The 15,256-nt window shown below is 38.6% G+C and overlaps 3 protein-coding genes across 5 annotated transcripts; 2 read left to right on the top strand and 1 right to left on the bottom strand.

Moving 5' to 3' along the window:
* Positions 1-144: 144 nt before the first annotated feature.
* On the top strand, positions 145-7,106 carry LOC129567751 (zinc finger matrin-type protein CG9776). 3 transcript variants are annotated; one of them, XM_055445022.1, is made up of 11 exons: positions 498-649; positions 818-979; positions 1,088-1,250; positions 1,397-1,917; positions 2,051-2,241; positions 3,460-3,686; positions 3,786-5,135; positions 5,201-5,284; positions 5,352-5,569; positions 5,687-6,052; positions 6,130-7,106. In XM_055445022.1, exons 2-11 carry the CDS (start codon positions 907-909, stop codon positions 6,855-6,857), a joined length of 3,921 nt encoding a protein of 1,306 aa, XP_055300997.1. In that variant the 5' UTR covers positions 498-649; positions 818-906; the 3' UTR covers positions 6,858-7,106. The 3 variants fall into 3 exon arrangements, with proteins under 3 accessions (XP_055300981.1, XP_055300997.1, XP_055300988.1); XM_055445013.1 differs by having other exon boundaries at positions 553-747; XM_055445006.1 differs by having other exon boundaries at positions 145-979.
* Positions 7,107-7,113: 7 nt separating this feature from the next.
* LOC129579634 (uncharacterized) lies at positions 7,114-15,254 on the bottom strand. The gene is made up of 5 exons (XM_055469807.1): positions 15,166-15,254; positions 14,885-15,101; positions 14,412-14,816; positions 13,137-14,316; positions 7,114-8,346 (listed from the first exon to the last, which is right to left on the bottom strand). The coding sequence occupies exons 3-5, from the start codon at positions 14,488-14,490 to the stop codon at positions 7,185-7,187; spliced, it is 2,421 nt and encodes an 806-aa protein (XP_055325782.1). The 5' UTR covers positions 14,491-14,816; positions 14,885-15,101; positions 15,166-15,254; the 3' UTR covers positions 7,114-7,184.
* On the top strand, positions 8,751-13,110 carry LOC129567784 (leucine-zipper-like transcriptional regulator 1 homolog). The gene is made up of 12 exons (XM_055445071.1): positions 8,751-9,232; positions 9,312-9,620; positions 9,718-9,832; positions 9,898-10,064; positions 10,141-10,453; positions 10,517-10,680; positions 10,740-10,876; positions 10,946-11,114; positions 11,591-11,763; positions 11,828-12,006; positions 12,068-12,194; positions 12,272-13,110. The coding sequence occupies exons 1-12, from the start codon at positions 9,054-9,056 to the stop codon at positions 12,550-12,552; spliced, it is 2,313 nt and encodes a 770-aa protein (XP_055301046.1). The 5' UTR covers positions 8,751-9,053; the 3' UTR covers positions 12,553-13,110.
* Positions 15,255-15,256: the final 2 nt, after the last annotated feature.

The raw sequence follows: 15,256 nt of genomic DNA, 5'->3' as shown, positions 1-15,256 counted from the left end.
TCCCCTACCTACCGCCGATTATCACATTATTGATGTTACATTCATGTGCCGGGCGAAATGACTCATGAAGATTAAAGAACAATTTACTCATTTGCACGCATGAGTCGAGATAATCCCATTTTTGCATGGATTTCTACAGTTTGCGAAGAAATTACATGATACAAAGATTTCGCGGTAAATTGTTTGACTGTTCATTGGCAGTGATTTGTGTATACGGAATGAATGTGCTGTAATACTTCCATGCAAACATCAGACATGAACGCCATCTCTGGACAGATTTCATCAACTCTTTCCAGTTATGTATGTGATTTTCATGAATTTGTATTAAAATTTACACAACTGATTACTTTTAAATCGAACACGAATTACAAATGCACATTTCACATACGATTGATCGAAACCAATTGACACCAAATTGAATGAATCATCATAAAACACAATGAGTATAATTGTAAACGTTTGAACAACAAACGCCAGTAAAAGATACTGTGATGGCTACCAACATGACGGCCAATAATGTTTGGTTTGACATTTGGAATACTTTGCTGCGAAAAAAATTTCATTGTGAAACCCATCAGTGTGCGATTAATGCTCACTACGGTGAACTTTACTTTGTGCCGGTCAACAAAATTTTATGACCATTGAAAAAGTATTATTTTTTTCATTTCATTTGTGTTTACGCAGCAGCAGTCTGTGAAGTGGCAAAAAATCAACGCCAACATTGCTAGTTGAACGAAACAAATTTGGGCATTTATCAAATTTTTCTGTTGATGTCTGACGAATATTTGTGATATTTCATTTCAAAATTTTCTTCAAGGGTCGCGCAACTCGTTTCGACATTCTAATTATTAAGGATATTGTTGTTGTTGCTATTTCGCCGAAAGCGTTCATGCACAGACCAACAATATGGATGACAAAGTACGAAGCAGTACCACCGAAATAAATGAACCGGAGGACAGTCCTCAGAAAACATCTAGACGTATGTAATTACGCCATCAATGGCGTTCCATTTTAAACAATCAAAAAACATTCTTCTTCAATTATTTTAATGAGGCTAATCCGTTTACAATTCATTATTTATGCATAGGACGACGAACACCATCGACCGATCCAACCGATGTAAAATCAAAACGCCGATCACGTTCACGGTCAAAGAGTCGCTCCAGCAGGTCGCCATCACGTGATAGAGGCAATCGAAGACGCCGAAGTAGATCAAGGGGTCACTACAGTCCAGACCGACGATATGGAAGGTAGTTTTCACATTTATCGATTGATTCATGTATACACAGTATACAATTATCATGGAATTTATGAATAATAATTTAGGGTTATTTTGTGGCGTGTGCACGTGTCAGTTTTGAATCAAGGCTTAAATTTTTTTTTTTCATAATTATAGATTTGGTCGTGGTGGATATCAGCGGGATAATTTTTACAATCGACGTAGACGGTCACCATCACATTCGCCCGGCTATCGTGGTGGTCGTAAAAATGCGCGACGCAGTCGAAGCTCCAGCTATGATCGGTATAGAAATCGACGAAACACATCTACATCCAGAGAGCGTTCGATGAGTCAAGGTCGAGGTGCACAACAACAACCACCACCGCCGCCACAAGTTTCAGCCACAAACTATCCAAACGATTACGCGCCAACACCATTTCAGCCGGAATACCAAGTTGCTCAACCACCTTATCAAAATCCGACACAATTTGGAAATTATGATTATGTACCAATGATGCAACCACCCCCTACATCTTTTCCAGCCTATCCACCTCCGCAGTCACAGGAATACATGTGGAGTGCCCAGGTTCCACCGCCACCAATCATTTCATGTGCTCCAGCTACCGCGGAAGCAGCTCCAGCTTCGGTTAAACCGATCAACAACAGTGCAACAGATGAGGAAGAGCAAAAACGACAGGGTAAGCGCTTTTTCTTTCAATAGCCATTATGAAAATCGTTTTCCAAATTCCAAAAAACATTTAAACATCTCAAGTCTTAAATGAAAACTTTCGAGTTGACAATGTTTGTTTTGTTATTCAATTGAAAACATAGCCGCCATTGCCGCCGAGAAGAAAATCCAGCGAGACACAATTCGCAAGCAACGTGATGGTTATACTCGTCGTGCAAGCGCACTGAAACGTGAACTGATTACATTGAAAGAGCAGCGACAAGAATTGGTTACCGGCAATGATCCGCCAAGTCCAACGACAAATGGTTTTATCAAGGAAAATGATAAACTACAGGTAAATACCAGTCCAATTGATCAATTTGCTGTGTTGCAACACTTTATGCACTTTGTTTTTTTTTTCGTTCTTCATGTTTGTTTCGATAAATCACAACTCATTTTTGTCATTGAAAATGATTCGTGATTTTGTGGCGAACGTTTTCATTTTTCTTTTTATATTTTGTTTTTTTTTCTGTTCATTTGAACATTGATTGTGTTTCATGAATTGCAACAAATCAAAATTCGAATTCAAATTATTGCACAAACAAGCAAACAAAAATTGTCAACATATTTCTCCACTTTTCACAGCGTATCTGGTCATTAATTCATTGTGCTAGATTAATGTAGGCAAATATAAGAAAATCTCTTTCTCTCAATGTGAGCAAAAACCAAATCGAAAAAAAACACATTCGCGTGCACATTGCGTGAGACATTCTGGTTCAAATTGAAACGATGATGATGCAACTCTATCGTGAAGTCTCTCTATCTCTCTGTCACAGCATCAGTCCATTCATCCACCGTGTTCTCTTTTAAAACTTAGAATTAGCTGATTTTTTTCTAGAAAATTGTTGTAATTGTTTTGTTATTTGTTGGCTTTTTGTAACTCGTTTTGCTTTCGGACAATTTTGAGAAAAATCCCATCGGCTCTTTCCGCATGGTACCTGATACCTATGGCCGTTGAAAATGTCCAATTTTGCCGCGTACGATGGGATTTATATCGATAGATTGGCTGAAAACCAAATGGGATAGATCGTAAGCAATTTTGAATTGTACTTAGCCACGCACATCAAAATGCGATCCGATCAACTTGGAAACTTGTATTCAGGCGCGCATCAATACGACGTCAAATCTTGTTTCCAAAAACCAAAATTGCAAATTGTGTTGGTCGCTCCTTGATGATTCGAATCGATTTTTGGAAACGAATTGATTATTGGGTGAGTCTCAGAGATCAATTGGGCGAACACTTCGACGCACGTGTCTGTGACAATCATCCGACAGAAACAGACAATATTCCAATTTAAAAAATGTATTGAAAAGTCTCTGTGTGTGCAAACGCAAGAAATGCAAGTTTGATGAATTCCAATGAAATACTTCATGTACATTTGTCGTGTAATTCAGTCATTAAATTGCTAAATAATCGCTTATCATTCTTTCTTTTTCATTTTCGTCGTCGTCGTCATTGTCGTCATCATTTTTGTGGTGCTGTATGTGTGTACTCAATGGCGATTGAGAGTAGATTCAAATCGAGAATAAAATCGGCACCATTGAAAATGTGATTGAGATGCTCAATGGGATTCTAAGCGCCGACAAATCCGACACCGAGTCGCCAAAAAAGACAAAATCTACGCAGAAACAAGAGGAACCGACCCATTCGGATGATAGCTCACCGGAACGCTTGAAAACGAAAGTAATTGAAAGCCTGTCAAGAAAACGCAAGGAAAGCGAACGAAACCGAAGAGATGAGTACGTTTTATTTTTTGTTTGTACTAAAAATTATTATAAAATTTCATTAGGTAAAGAATTTCATTTGAAATATCCAATTTGTTTCAATTTCAACCATAGAAAACCATCTAAATCGACTGCAACGCCAGCAGCGGTTGAGCAAATCAACTATACATTCTTTGACCCCGAGCAACATTGGTGCAAGGTATGTTCCGCATTTCCAAAAACAGCCAAGGAATACTTGCTTCATCTGCACACCGAAGAGCACAAGGCCAATGTGAAACCGCCAGAGATTCCATGGCACGATCATTTGGTGAAAGATGATATGCTGGTATATCCGAATGCACCGACAAAACGTACACCAATTCGCGGTCTACAGTTCTTCGTACCATCAACTGCTTGGTATTGCAAGCTGTGCTCAATTTGGATTGGTGATTTACATTGTGCCTCGTCTCATTTAAAATCGCAAACGCATGCCCGAGAATATGAAAAATTCATTGCAAAGAATCCGCTGTTCGAAAATGAATGGTTGGACGAGCGTCAAAAGGCCTTCGATTCAAATAACGGAAGAGAACAGGAACAGAGCCGAAAAGTGATTGCACCACCATCGCCGCCTGTAATTAGTGTGCAAAAGCAAACGGTCGCACCGCCACCACCACCTCAAATCACTTCATTTGCGAATGCGTCCAGTCGCTTATTCGACAGCATCCCATTGCAAATCAATCATCGTACTAAAGATGTTAAAGAGGTTGCCGTGAATGAGGAGGTGGAAAAGAAAAAAGGCAGCAAAAAGAAGAAGAAGGAAAAGAAAAAGCGCAAGAAGTCAAAGAAGAAGCATCGCCATTCATCGTCAAGTTCATCGTCGAGCTCGGACGAATCTTCGATCAGTGGAAGTCCGGAAAAGAAAACATCGGCCGAACAGACCATCGATTCAACTACATCGATTCGTGTGGCTATGCGTAATGCCGTGAATGCAGTGCCAGTACGAACCCATTTGAAGCCGAAATCAGATGACGATGAGCCACAAGATATTGATATTGGTGGCTGGACGGTTGTACAACCAGAAGCAAGAGCCATCCCACCAAAACCGCCAACCATCAGTGCAAATGGCGAAGAACAGAATCGACGCGATGAGGCAATGTTGTCGCAATGGACACCGCTACCGGTTATCAGCGAAAAAGAAAAACAACTATTTGAGCAACTTAAAGGCAAGATAAAGGATCGTGATGAAAAGAAGAAGGAAAAATTACATCCATCAGCGACAACAACAGTACAAAATGCTGTGCAATCACAACCAAATCCAGCCCATCAGCAGGGTAGGGAATCAAGCGATCGTTCATCAAAAACCAGTGACAAGCGACGCGATGAAAGCGATCATGGGTTCAAGGAAGTGCGGGAGAAAGATCGTCGTGATGCATATCGAAAGCGAAGATCTCGTTCAACATCCTCACCACGTAGAGACAGGGATAGGTAAAGATGATACAAATCTAATATTGAATCGAATAAGTTTTTCTAATATGTTCTCATTTCATCAGACGTAGTCGCAGTCCAAGACGAAGTCGTAGTCCAAGACGTGACAGACGCAGAAGAAGCCGATCATCATCTCCAAGACGCGATAGGTAACATTTTATCGCTGATTCATTTTAATGTTTTACATGTACTAAATCGTTCTAACACTATTTCCAGACGGTATAGTCGTAGCCCAAGGCGTGATAGACGTAGAGACCGTTATTCACGTTCCAAATCTAAAGATCGTTACGCTGACAAGAATGATGTGAAAGACAAAAATGCCAAGACGGGTTCTGATAAGCCACCCGCAAAGAAACCAGCCACAACGTCGGTAAATACTGGCAAAAAGTTACCATTCATTGGTCGTATGCCAGTCTTCAAAAAGCAAACGACAGGTATGTATTTCAAAGTTTGTTTCAAAACTGTGCCCATATCAGGCGAAATAATTTTAAAAATTTATTCTGAAAATTAATTCCTAACCAAATCAAATTCCAAAACCGATTCATTTGCAGAAGATGACACGAAAAAGCAGGAGCCAACCAATCAAGTGTCTCAAGAACCAAATCTGATTGAAAAGAAGAAAAAAGATGAATTGAAATTCCAAATCCATCAAAAGCAACAGCTGTTGCAGCTTCAGCAAAAGCAGGCCGAAGCATACAATTTGGCGCATCCAGGTCAATTTGCCAATATCTATAATACACATGGAACGATTCATCATATTTTACCAGCTGTTCAGCCAGAAGAGTACGATCTTATGCCGGATCCAATGCAATATGCTACGTTGATGACGACAGTGGCACCGCCACCACCAATGGCCCCACCACAAGAGATCGAAATATCTCACTTCAAAGAAGCAAACGAACCGGTGCTCCCACCAGGTATGTTGAAATTAATTTACTTATTTTCTCAAATCATGTCATTGACTGTGAATTTCTTTTAAAATGACCACCTGTAGGAATCGACGTGGAAGAGGCCGAGAATATGGAATTAGAAGCAGCTGTACCGCCTCCACCGCCACCATCCAACAAAGATAATTTGCCGAAAGATTTCCAAGATGCGTTGAGTATAATTTTCGATAAAGGTGTGGACAATCAAACTGGAGAGACAACAAAAACCGCAGCAGCTGATGTACCAATAAGCGCTGGCGGCGAAAAATTAAGCGAAATTACAAACGTTGTGATGCAAGACAGTACGTCAAACTTTACCCAAATGGATATGTCATCGATTGACTCGCAGCCATCGCACATCGAACAGCCAGATCTAAGCAACGGTGCGACAAACATGGAACTGGACGATCAATCACAGTACATTTATGCCGAAGAGCATTATGTTCAAAATCATATACAGCAGTCGGTTGTCGAACCACAATCGGCCACTGGTTTGGCTACGCAAAATATTCCAACGCCCCCGATTCAAATATTAGACGCAGCTGGTAATTTGACGAAAATTCCAGGACCAGTATTAGAAGTGGGCAGTGATTTTGTAGTTTTAGATCCAGACGGTAATCGTATCGATAAAATGAGCTATGCCATTGCACCGAATGAAAATGCCATAAAAAAAGACAGTGGACACACCGTGGAAACGGAGCATGATATTGAGCTGAAATTGAAACGCCAACAAGAATTGGATGATTTAGCAATGTTGGGCATTGACGCTGATGATCTGGCTGCTCAATGCATATAAGGAATGCCGCTTTTATCTTCTTTTTATTTCTTCTCTTCTCAATTCAATAAAAACACTTACCTTTGGAACACAGGCAAACCAAAACACACGCACGGAAAAGAAACCAAGTCGATTTAAACTATTTGAATTTAAGTTTAATTTTCTCTTTCATTCTCAATGTTATTGCGCTAATGGAATCAACAACAACAACAACAATCAATTATGATTTTAATTTTCGAAATAAAATTAATTCTGAGGAAAAATTAAAAACAGCGTATTTATGTTCCTAGCAATCAGGAATGGCATTGATTGTATTTATTTTATTAATATTTGCATCCATTGATTCGATTAATGGTATTTCTTAGCATAAGCCAAATAGTATTCAATTTTCTTAATCATCGCAGTTAGTTTTCCCTTTTCCAAATCCGAGCAAGCATTCGCTTTCTGGTCATTGAATCGTTTGGTAAATTTTTCGGAATCATTGGTCGGTTCATTGGTTGACGACGCGCCTTCATCACCACCACTGCTGGCTGCATTCACTGAAACCGATGGTTTCGAATGTGAGTTCTTTATCTCTGTTTTAACTGCTGATAAAAGTCGATGTAAATCTGATAAGGCAGCCAAAATGAATGTGTTGGTTGGTTTATCCTGAATTGGTCCTGCCATGAGATTATCAATATCTTTTTTCATTTGCCTCATATCCTGCTCATCGACTGCGTAGCCTTCATTGTTTGCATCTTGCCGGATCGATTCAATGGCAACGTCTGCATCATCAAAATTGGCATTCATTCGCAGATTGGCACATACTGATATCAAATACTTAACTGCTTCATATTTGCTTGCCTCGTATTCACCGTAAAAGAATCGCACCATCGATGCATATCCCGTTAGTACATTGATCAAATTGTTAACTACACACGAAGCTGGAGTTTTTGTGGAAATTCGTGCAAAATCTACAATCGATTCGATTATCTTTGGATGTTCAACAATTGGTTCGGCTGGGTCATCGGTTTCATCGCCATTCATTTCACTGACTAATTTTCGTTTGGTTTTAATTTCCCACCAAGCGCTGTATTTGGGCAAAATCGATGTAACATCTTCACTTTGAATTATTTTGTTGAACTCCTGACGCTCACTTTCCGTTAGCTTTGACCAAATTGCATCGGCATCATTCAAATCAATACCCTCCAAGCGTTTCGATAAGTCATTATCATCATCCGGCTCATCTTCATCATCGTCTGAATCCAATTCTTCGTCGGACAGCTCAAAATCAGAATCGATGGGCTGATCACCGCTTTCGACTCTCTTTAGAATGTCGTACATTTTTTTCACATCATCACTTGGACCGGACGTATTCTTCATTTTGCTTTGTAGTGTCATTTCTTCGACCACACAATCTTTGTAGAATTCCTCGGAACATTTCAAGTGACTCGGCGATTGGTAGCATGCCACCGAACAATAAGCAATGTTACATCGTGGGCAAATGTATTTTCTTGTTCCTTCGGAACAACTGAAATGAAAAGAGCCATATTAGCTATAGTCGGTGTAATTTCACAGAAAATAATTGCACTTACATTTGGCATAACTCCTCCGATGACATTGTGCCTTGGAGTTTCTTTGAAAAAGACAATTTTTTTTCGGGAAAAAAGCTTGCTTGACTTCAAACGTTTGAAATCGTATGATTGAAACTATTCAGTGACCGACTTAATACTCTAACCAACTGAATTAAAAGCTAAAATTTTGCTAGCGGCTTAAAAAAAAACAGTTCAAAATCCGTATGATAAAGTAAAAAAATGTATTTCGTTAAACCAAACAACACGCGTATCGGCTGTCAAACATCAAAGCCGCTTTCAATCTATCTGTCAAATGTCACAGCGGATATGGACTATGGTTGTCCTTGTCGCACGCATGTTCTTTGTTCATCTCAACTGTCAGATGCTGCTTTGGGAGTAAACAATAGCAATATAATCAAAACACTTGTCTCTCGCACTGAGTACGCACAATCGGAATTTTTTCATCTCCAAAATTCCGATGCATAGCTGCGAAGTGTTTTCTGTGCAACGATAAAACAATTACTAATTTTACATTTGTTCCATCTTAAAAGTTTCAAACATTTTATTAAACATATAATAGAGCCATCAAACTTAGTTATAAAATAAGAAAAAAAATCTTTATAAAAGTGGTTTAAGTGTGTGAACAACACAAAAATCAATTTTCATGAGTTCGAATTCAGGCAGTGTGTCTAAAAAGAAAATGTCGATACCAACAAAGCACCAGAAAGTTGTTCTACCGTCAACTTGTACGGGTGAAAATTTGCTGGTCTTAGATTTTTCACCGTTTGAGACCATTTTACAATGGAAGAGAATGCTTGAGTGTGACATCTTTGTCGGAGCAAGGTTAGTTAGCAATTCAGAGATTCAGCATATAGAGAAGAAAATTCTATTTAAAGCTATTATCATTTTCTCTCGATTGCAGACGAAGCAAACATACAACTGTTGCATACAAGGATGCAATTTACGTGTTTGGCGGTGACAATGGCAAAAGCATGTTGAACGATTTAATTCGATTCGATGTGAAAGACAAATCATGGGGCCGCGCCTTTGCAACAGGACTGCCACCAGCACCACGATATCATCATTCAGCTGTTGTGCACGGCAGCTCAATGTTCATCTTTGGAGGTTACACAGGCGACATTCATTCAAATTCAAACCTTACGAATAAGAACGATTTGTTTGAGTACAAATTCCAATCGGCACATTGGTCCGAATGGAAGTTCACGGGCAGGTAGGACGCAGCAGGAATTGCGGAATTTTTTAATAGCCTTTTTTTTCTTTCAATAAAAAAAATCATCGTAAATTCATCCATGAACTTGTTTTTATAGAACACCTGTGCCACGCAGTGCACACGGTGCAGCGGTATATGACAACAAACTGTGGATTTATGCAGGTTACGATGGAAATGCTCGTTTGAATGACATGTGGACCATCTCATTAATAGTAAGTAATAAGAAAAACTCCGATATAGAGACTTTTAAAAAAAAAATTCGAATTTTCTCTCACAGAAGGGTGACGTGCATCAATGGGAAGAAATTGAGCAGAAAGGTCAACGTCCGCCAACTTGTTGTAATTTCCCGGTTGCTGTAGCCCGTGACTGTATGTATGTGTTTTCGGGTCAAAGTGGTCTTCAGATTACAAATGCATTATTCGAGTTTAACTTCAAGACAAAAACGTAAGAAAAATTCCTCAATAAAGAATTTCTCATTGTGTGCGAGAGATTTTTAACATAAAATTCCCCATTTCTTCAGTTGGCGTCGTATCACAAACGACCACATTTTGCGCAGTGCACCACCGCCACCATCTCGGCGGTACGGACACACTATGGTCCATCATGACCGATTTCTGTACGTGTTCGGTGGTTCCGCTGATAATACACTGCCAAGTGATTTGCATTCCTATGACTTGGATGCTCAAATCTGGTCGGTTATCAAACCCGAAGAAGGTTCGGATATCCCACCGGGACGTGTATTCCATTCGGTGTCGGTGATAGGCTCGGCAATGTACATTTTTGGTGGAACAATCGATAACAATGTTAGAAGCAGTGACATGTATCGATTCCAGGTAAAATGATTTTCCTTCAAAATAAATGAAAAAACATGATATCTTCTATGTTTTACTGTTTAGTTCCCCACTTATCCGAGATGTACGCTGCATGATGACTTTGGTAAATTATTTGCCGAGCGTTTATTCTGCGACGTACAATTCATTGTTGGAATGGAAGAAGTGAAAATCCCAGCTCACATGGCCATCGTTGCAGCTCGTTCAGCTGTGTTGAAGGAGAAAATTTTGTAAGATCTTTGAATTATTCTCGTCAATTCAAACTATTCTAGCCTATGTCTCATTTCAGAGTCGCTCGTGCTAAGCTTTTTAGCACAACTGATGTTCCATTTTCTGATCGGCCAATACTCGAAGTGAAAATACCCGATGCACTGCCAGATGCGTTTGAAAAAGTGCTACATTACATTTATACCGATCGCATCGACTGTAAGTTGAATGAATGAATGAATGATAAGTGGTTTGAAGCAGTGGTTCATTGGATTGTGTACATTTCAGTTTCGGATCGAACAGATAACAAAGAAATCGTGCGTCTTATGATGGACATCTTCCAATTGGCAGTTCTGTATTTGATAACACGTCTAGAGAACGTGTCTATTCACTATCTGGAACTGAGAATCTCAAAGAACAATGTTCTTGATGCGTTATACTATGCCGATAAAATGAAGTAAGTATAACAAAAAAGTTGAAATTTAATGAGAAATTCGACAGCTTCATGAACTAACAACATACCCAAGAAAAACCAATCAAATTACTCTACGCTAAAATGATGCCAAGCTTAAGTAGTTCAATTTATTCTACACTGTTTAGACGCCCGCCAAGTTAAAAATGTATTGAAGATTCGGCGTAACTATATGCAACGCCACCTATATGTTAAGTTAAAAATATACTGGACAAACGGTGTGGCTTCGGAGTAATTTAACTTAAGTTGAATACATATATTTGTATTACAAATAGTATTGACGTTAATTTATTCCACACCGAAATTACGCCGAATCTTCGATACATTTTTAACTTGGCGGGCGTCTAAACGGTGTAGAATGAATTGAACTACTTAAACTTGTCATCATTTTAGCGTAGAGTAATTTGATTGGTTTTTCTTGGGATAGTTCAAACTATTTACTAATTCTGAATCAATTTCAGTTTGAATTTGATCAAAGATCTTTGCATGAGTTTCATCGTGAAAGAGGACAATTTCAATGACATTGTGATGACCAATGATTTTGACAATCTGGCCAAGCCACTGATGGTGGAAGTAGTACGTAAAAAAGTTTATCCGGGTCGTATGAATGACATTCGAATCAGCCAACTAATGGGTATGAGTCAATAAATTTGGCTTCATTGCGTATGAAAATCCTGATTTATGTTTTTACTTTGAAGGAACGACGTTGGAAAATGACATGGCCACCTTTTTAAAAAGTAGCGGCAGAGAATTTTGTGACATCAACTTGATATTGGACGACCGTGTTATTCCGGCACACAAATCGATTTTGGCGGGTCGATGTTCATATTTTCAGGCTATGTTTAGGTCATTTATGCCAGCGGACAACACAGTAAATGTAAGAAATTCATTTTTTGTTTCACACAATGAGAATGTTGACTTATTTTTCGTATGTCTAGATACAAATTGGAGACATTTCACCGTCACAAGAAGCATTCAACTCCCTACTTCGGTATATTTACTACGGAGACATTCGAATGCCACCAGAGGACTCGCTGTATTTATTTCAGGCGTCTTGCTTCTATGGTAATGCTATTAAACCATTGACAAATAGAATTCATTGAATGCACCCCGATTCCTAACATTTGCTTTTTTCCCTATAGGATTAACCAACAATCGATTGCAAGCCTACTGCAAACATAATTTAGAGCACAATATTCATGTTCAAAATGTGCTACAAATTTTGGAAGCATCCGACAAAATGAATGTGCCAGACATTAAGAAGTTTGCCTTAAGTATGATTGTGCGCGATTTCGCGCAAGTGGCACGACTACCAAAGATGAGAAACTTAAACAGACAGTTGCTAATTGAAATAATTGAAGCGATGGGTGATGTTGTGGCTGAACTAAATCCGAGCAATGATTTGACATCGTCCGATATTTGAAATTTACTGTTTAGCAAGTATGCGGTGAACATACTTTATGAATGGCTTTCAAAGAGGCGAAACGATGACGAAGACAGCGAATAATACAAACGAATTAAGACCATCATTTCAATAGGTCCATTGATGTTTAATTGTGATTGTAACAGACATTGTTTAACATTTCATCACACAAACGACATTTGCATTTTATTGCTTTATTAAGATATATCTATATTTTAAACACTTTTATAATTGTTATATGAATTTAATCACTTTATTTTCTTAATGTTAGAAACAAATAGTTGTATTTACTGTTGAAGTAATAGATGTATTAAAAGTAATGTGCCATGAGCTCATGAGAAAGAAAAAAACGAAATTTCGCTTTAAATTGGACGTTGAAGTTAAATTGTCTAATGCCAAGGCCTATATGTGGGTTAGGCTACAGAAAGGCTATGTTGGAAATTATGAACAAATTATTCGGAGCCATGTTCAAAAGATTGAATTCTTTTCTATGTTGAAATAATTGAAAAACAATTTTGTTTCAGATAATAAAAACTAGTATGGTGATTTATTCAAAAACTCAAAATTTACATTCAATTAAAATTTATCGACGTCGCATTTTTAAATTTTTCCATTGATTTCGAAACTTTTTCAGCACCAATCCATGATGGCTCAGTATCAATAGGCTAGTTGTGGATGTCTTGAACTTTTCCCATTCTTCATTCGTGACTCCCTTTGTATTTTGTTCCTGGTCATTCTGTCTCAGCTCATCTTCGACGGTTAAAAATTCACGAATCTCTTTGATCGTTTTCAATTGATCAACATCGATGTGTTTAATGACCTTGGCTACTTCTTTTCGACTCATCGTTGGTGTTCGACTGATTTTCTCGCCCAAATCGAAATTCTTGTTGTATAAAGGCAGTGGTTTCATCGATATCATGGGTTTTCCTTTAACTTGAACGGGTTTTGAGGTGCTCGCGAAATTCTGCTGTTTTCCAAGAAGATCTAAGGTCTTGGGCATCTTCGTCTTTTTACCAACTGATTCATCACCTTTGACATTTTTTTGAACCGGTTGATTCACTAGCAGCTTTGGCTCGAACTTTTGATCGATAACTTTTCCTTCATTTTTTACCGTGTCACTTCCATCGAACAAAAAGAATTCCTCATTCAAATCCAGTTGGCTCTGGTCAACGGAAATGTCAATGTATTCAATGTATTCTTCGCCGAGCCATTTGTTTAGCCGTTTTGGTAGTGACTTTGATTTGTCATAGTTTTTCGCGTAAAATGGATAGAATCCGTTGTAAAATTGAACCACGCATCGACACATATCAATACAAATGGTCCAGACTTCAGCTAAAACAGCTGAGAACAGTGATATCGTTTCAATGAAGGCAGCTCGATGCAAAAGCTCCAGGAAAAGTCGATGTGATTCACGGGCACACATTACAGTTCGAAGCAGTAGTTTAGCGAACGACTGCAACTTTGTCAGAAAGTAGAAAAAGTTCTCTCGATCGGGTAAATAGTATTTGTCGTCAAGTTTTCGAGCCATTTTTGCAACGCCAATGGCATTTTGATAGTCTTTGATGTTTTGATAGATGTTCAACTCCTTCAGTCGGCACAAAGCGATGTTCATCTTGCGAAAATACATGAAGCTCGGTTGTACTCGAAACGAATGGGCACGTCGGGCAATCAAACGAGACGCCATCGCTGCAGCTTGTTCCAATTTTGGACGTAGATCGTGAATGCTTTCACAATGACCGAAATTGTTGAGGAGCGCATCGAAATCTTGAATGGATTAAGCAAGTTGTTTAGAGATGGAAATCGAGGTATTTGATTTGAATTGCCGAGATTGAATTACACAGTTGACTGTCAACACTTACCGATATCACTTTTCAATTTCTGCATCGTTGAACGCATCGGTGGCTGTGGGAGATTTCTTTCTATCCAGGCTTTGCTCATTTTTATCGGCTTTTCTGTTGAAATTATCAACAAAAAAAATCCTCCAGTCTTACTGTGTAAGCAAACAAATAACTGTCAAAACCACATGTGGACCTGATCTGTCAAACACATTTTTATCGTATATTTGGGGTATGTTCAGCTGTACTCATACAATAACAAACAATATATTTGTTGAAAACAAGAAACATGAATATAAAATCAGACTAAATTCTAACTTTTATTGGATTTTTTTTTTGATGAGCAGTATTCAAACATCTATTCAGATCTCAATCCAATCGTCACCTTATGTGTTTTGAGACCATCGACGGTGGAAAATAGTTGTTTTGCTATTAAAATAGAAAATCGTCATGAATTTTGGTCTAAGAATCCAATTACGGTCAATTTCAGCAATTACCTTCACAAATTTCTTCTCATTTTTGTTCGAGGCTGTTTCATTGGAAAACAATTTTGGATCAACTTTAATTTTATGGCTACAAAAGTCGGTCCAGTCTTCACATCGTCGCACTTTCTAGCTGGAGAAATGCCAACTGGAGTTGTTCGTTGGAAGAACTGATTGAGTGATGTTTGACCAGTTTGTTTGCTTGGAGATGGTGACTGAGGAACAGTGGGACCTACCAAATTTTGATTTGGGATATTACGTTTTATAGCAGAACGGAATGTGCAATGTTGTCTTACCTCTTTTTCTTCCTCTCATTTTGGTATGATACTTTGATCAAATTATTCCAGTGCGATAAATACAAGCACGTCCGTTCGTTGCAAGTCGGTT

The sequence above is a fragment of the Sitodiplosis mosellana genome, unplaced genomic scaffold, assembly GCF_009176505.1.
Source record: "Sitodiplosis mosellana isolate CC-2019 unplaced genomic scaffold, AAFC_SMos_1.0 Smas_scaffold_1, whole genome shotgun sequence".
Lineage (NCBI taxonomy): Eukaryota > Metazoa > Arthropoda > Insecta > Diptera > Cecidomyiidae > Sitodiplosis > Sitodiplosis mosellana.
The sequence above is the reverse complement of the archived record's forward strand: the minus strand, read 5'-3'. Positions and strand labels throughout refer to the sequence as shown.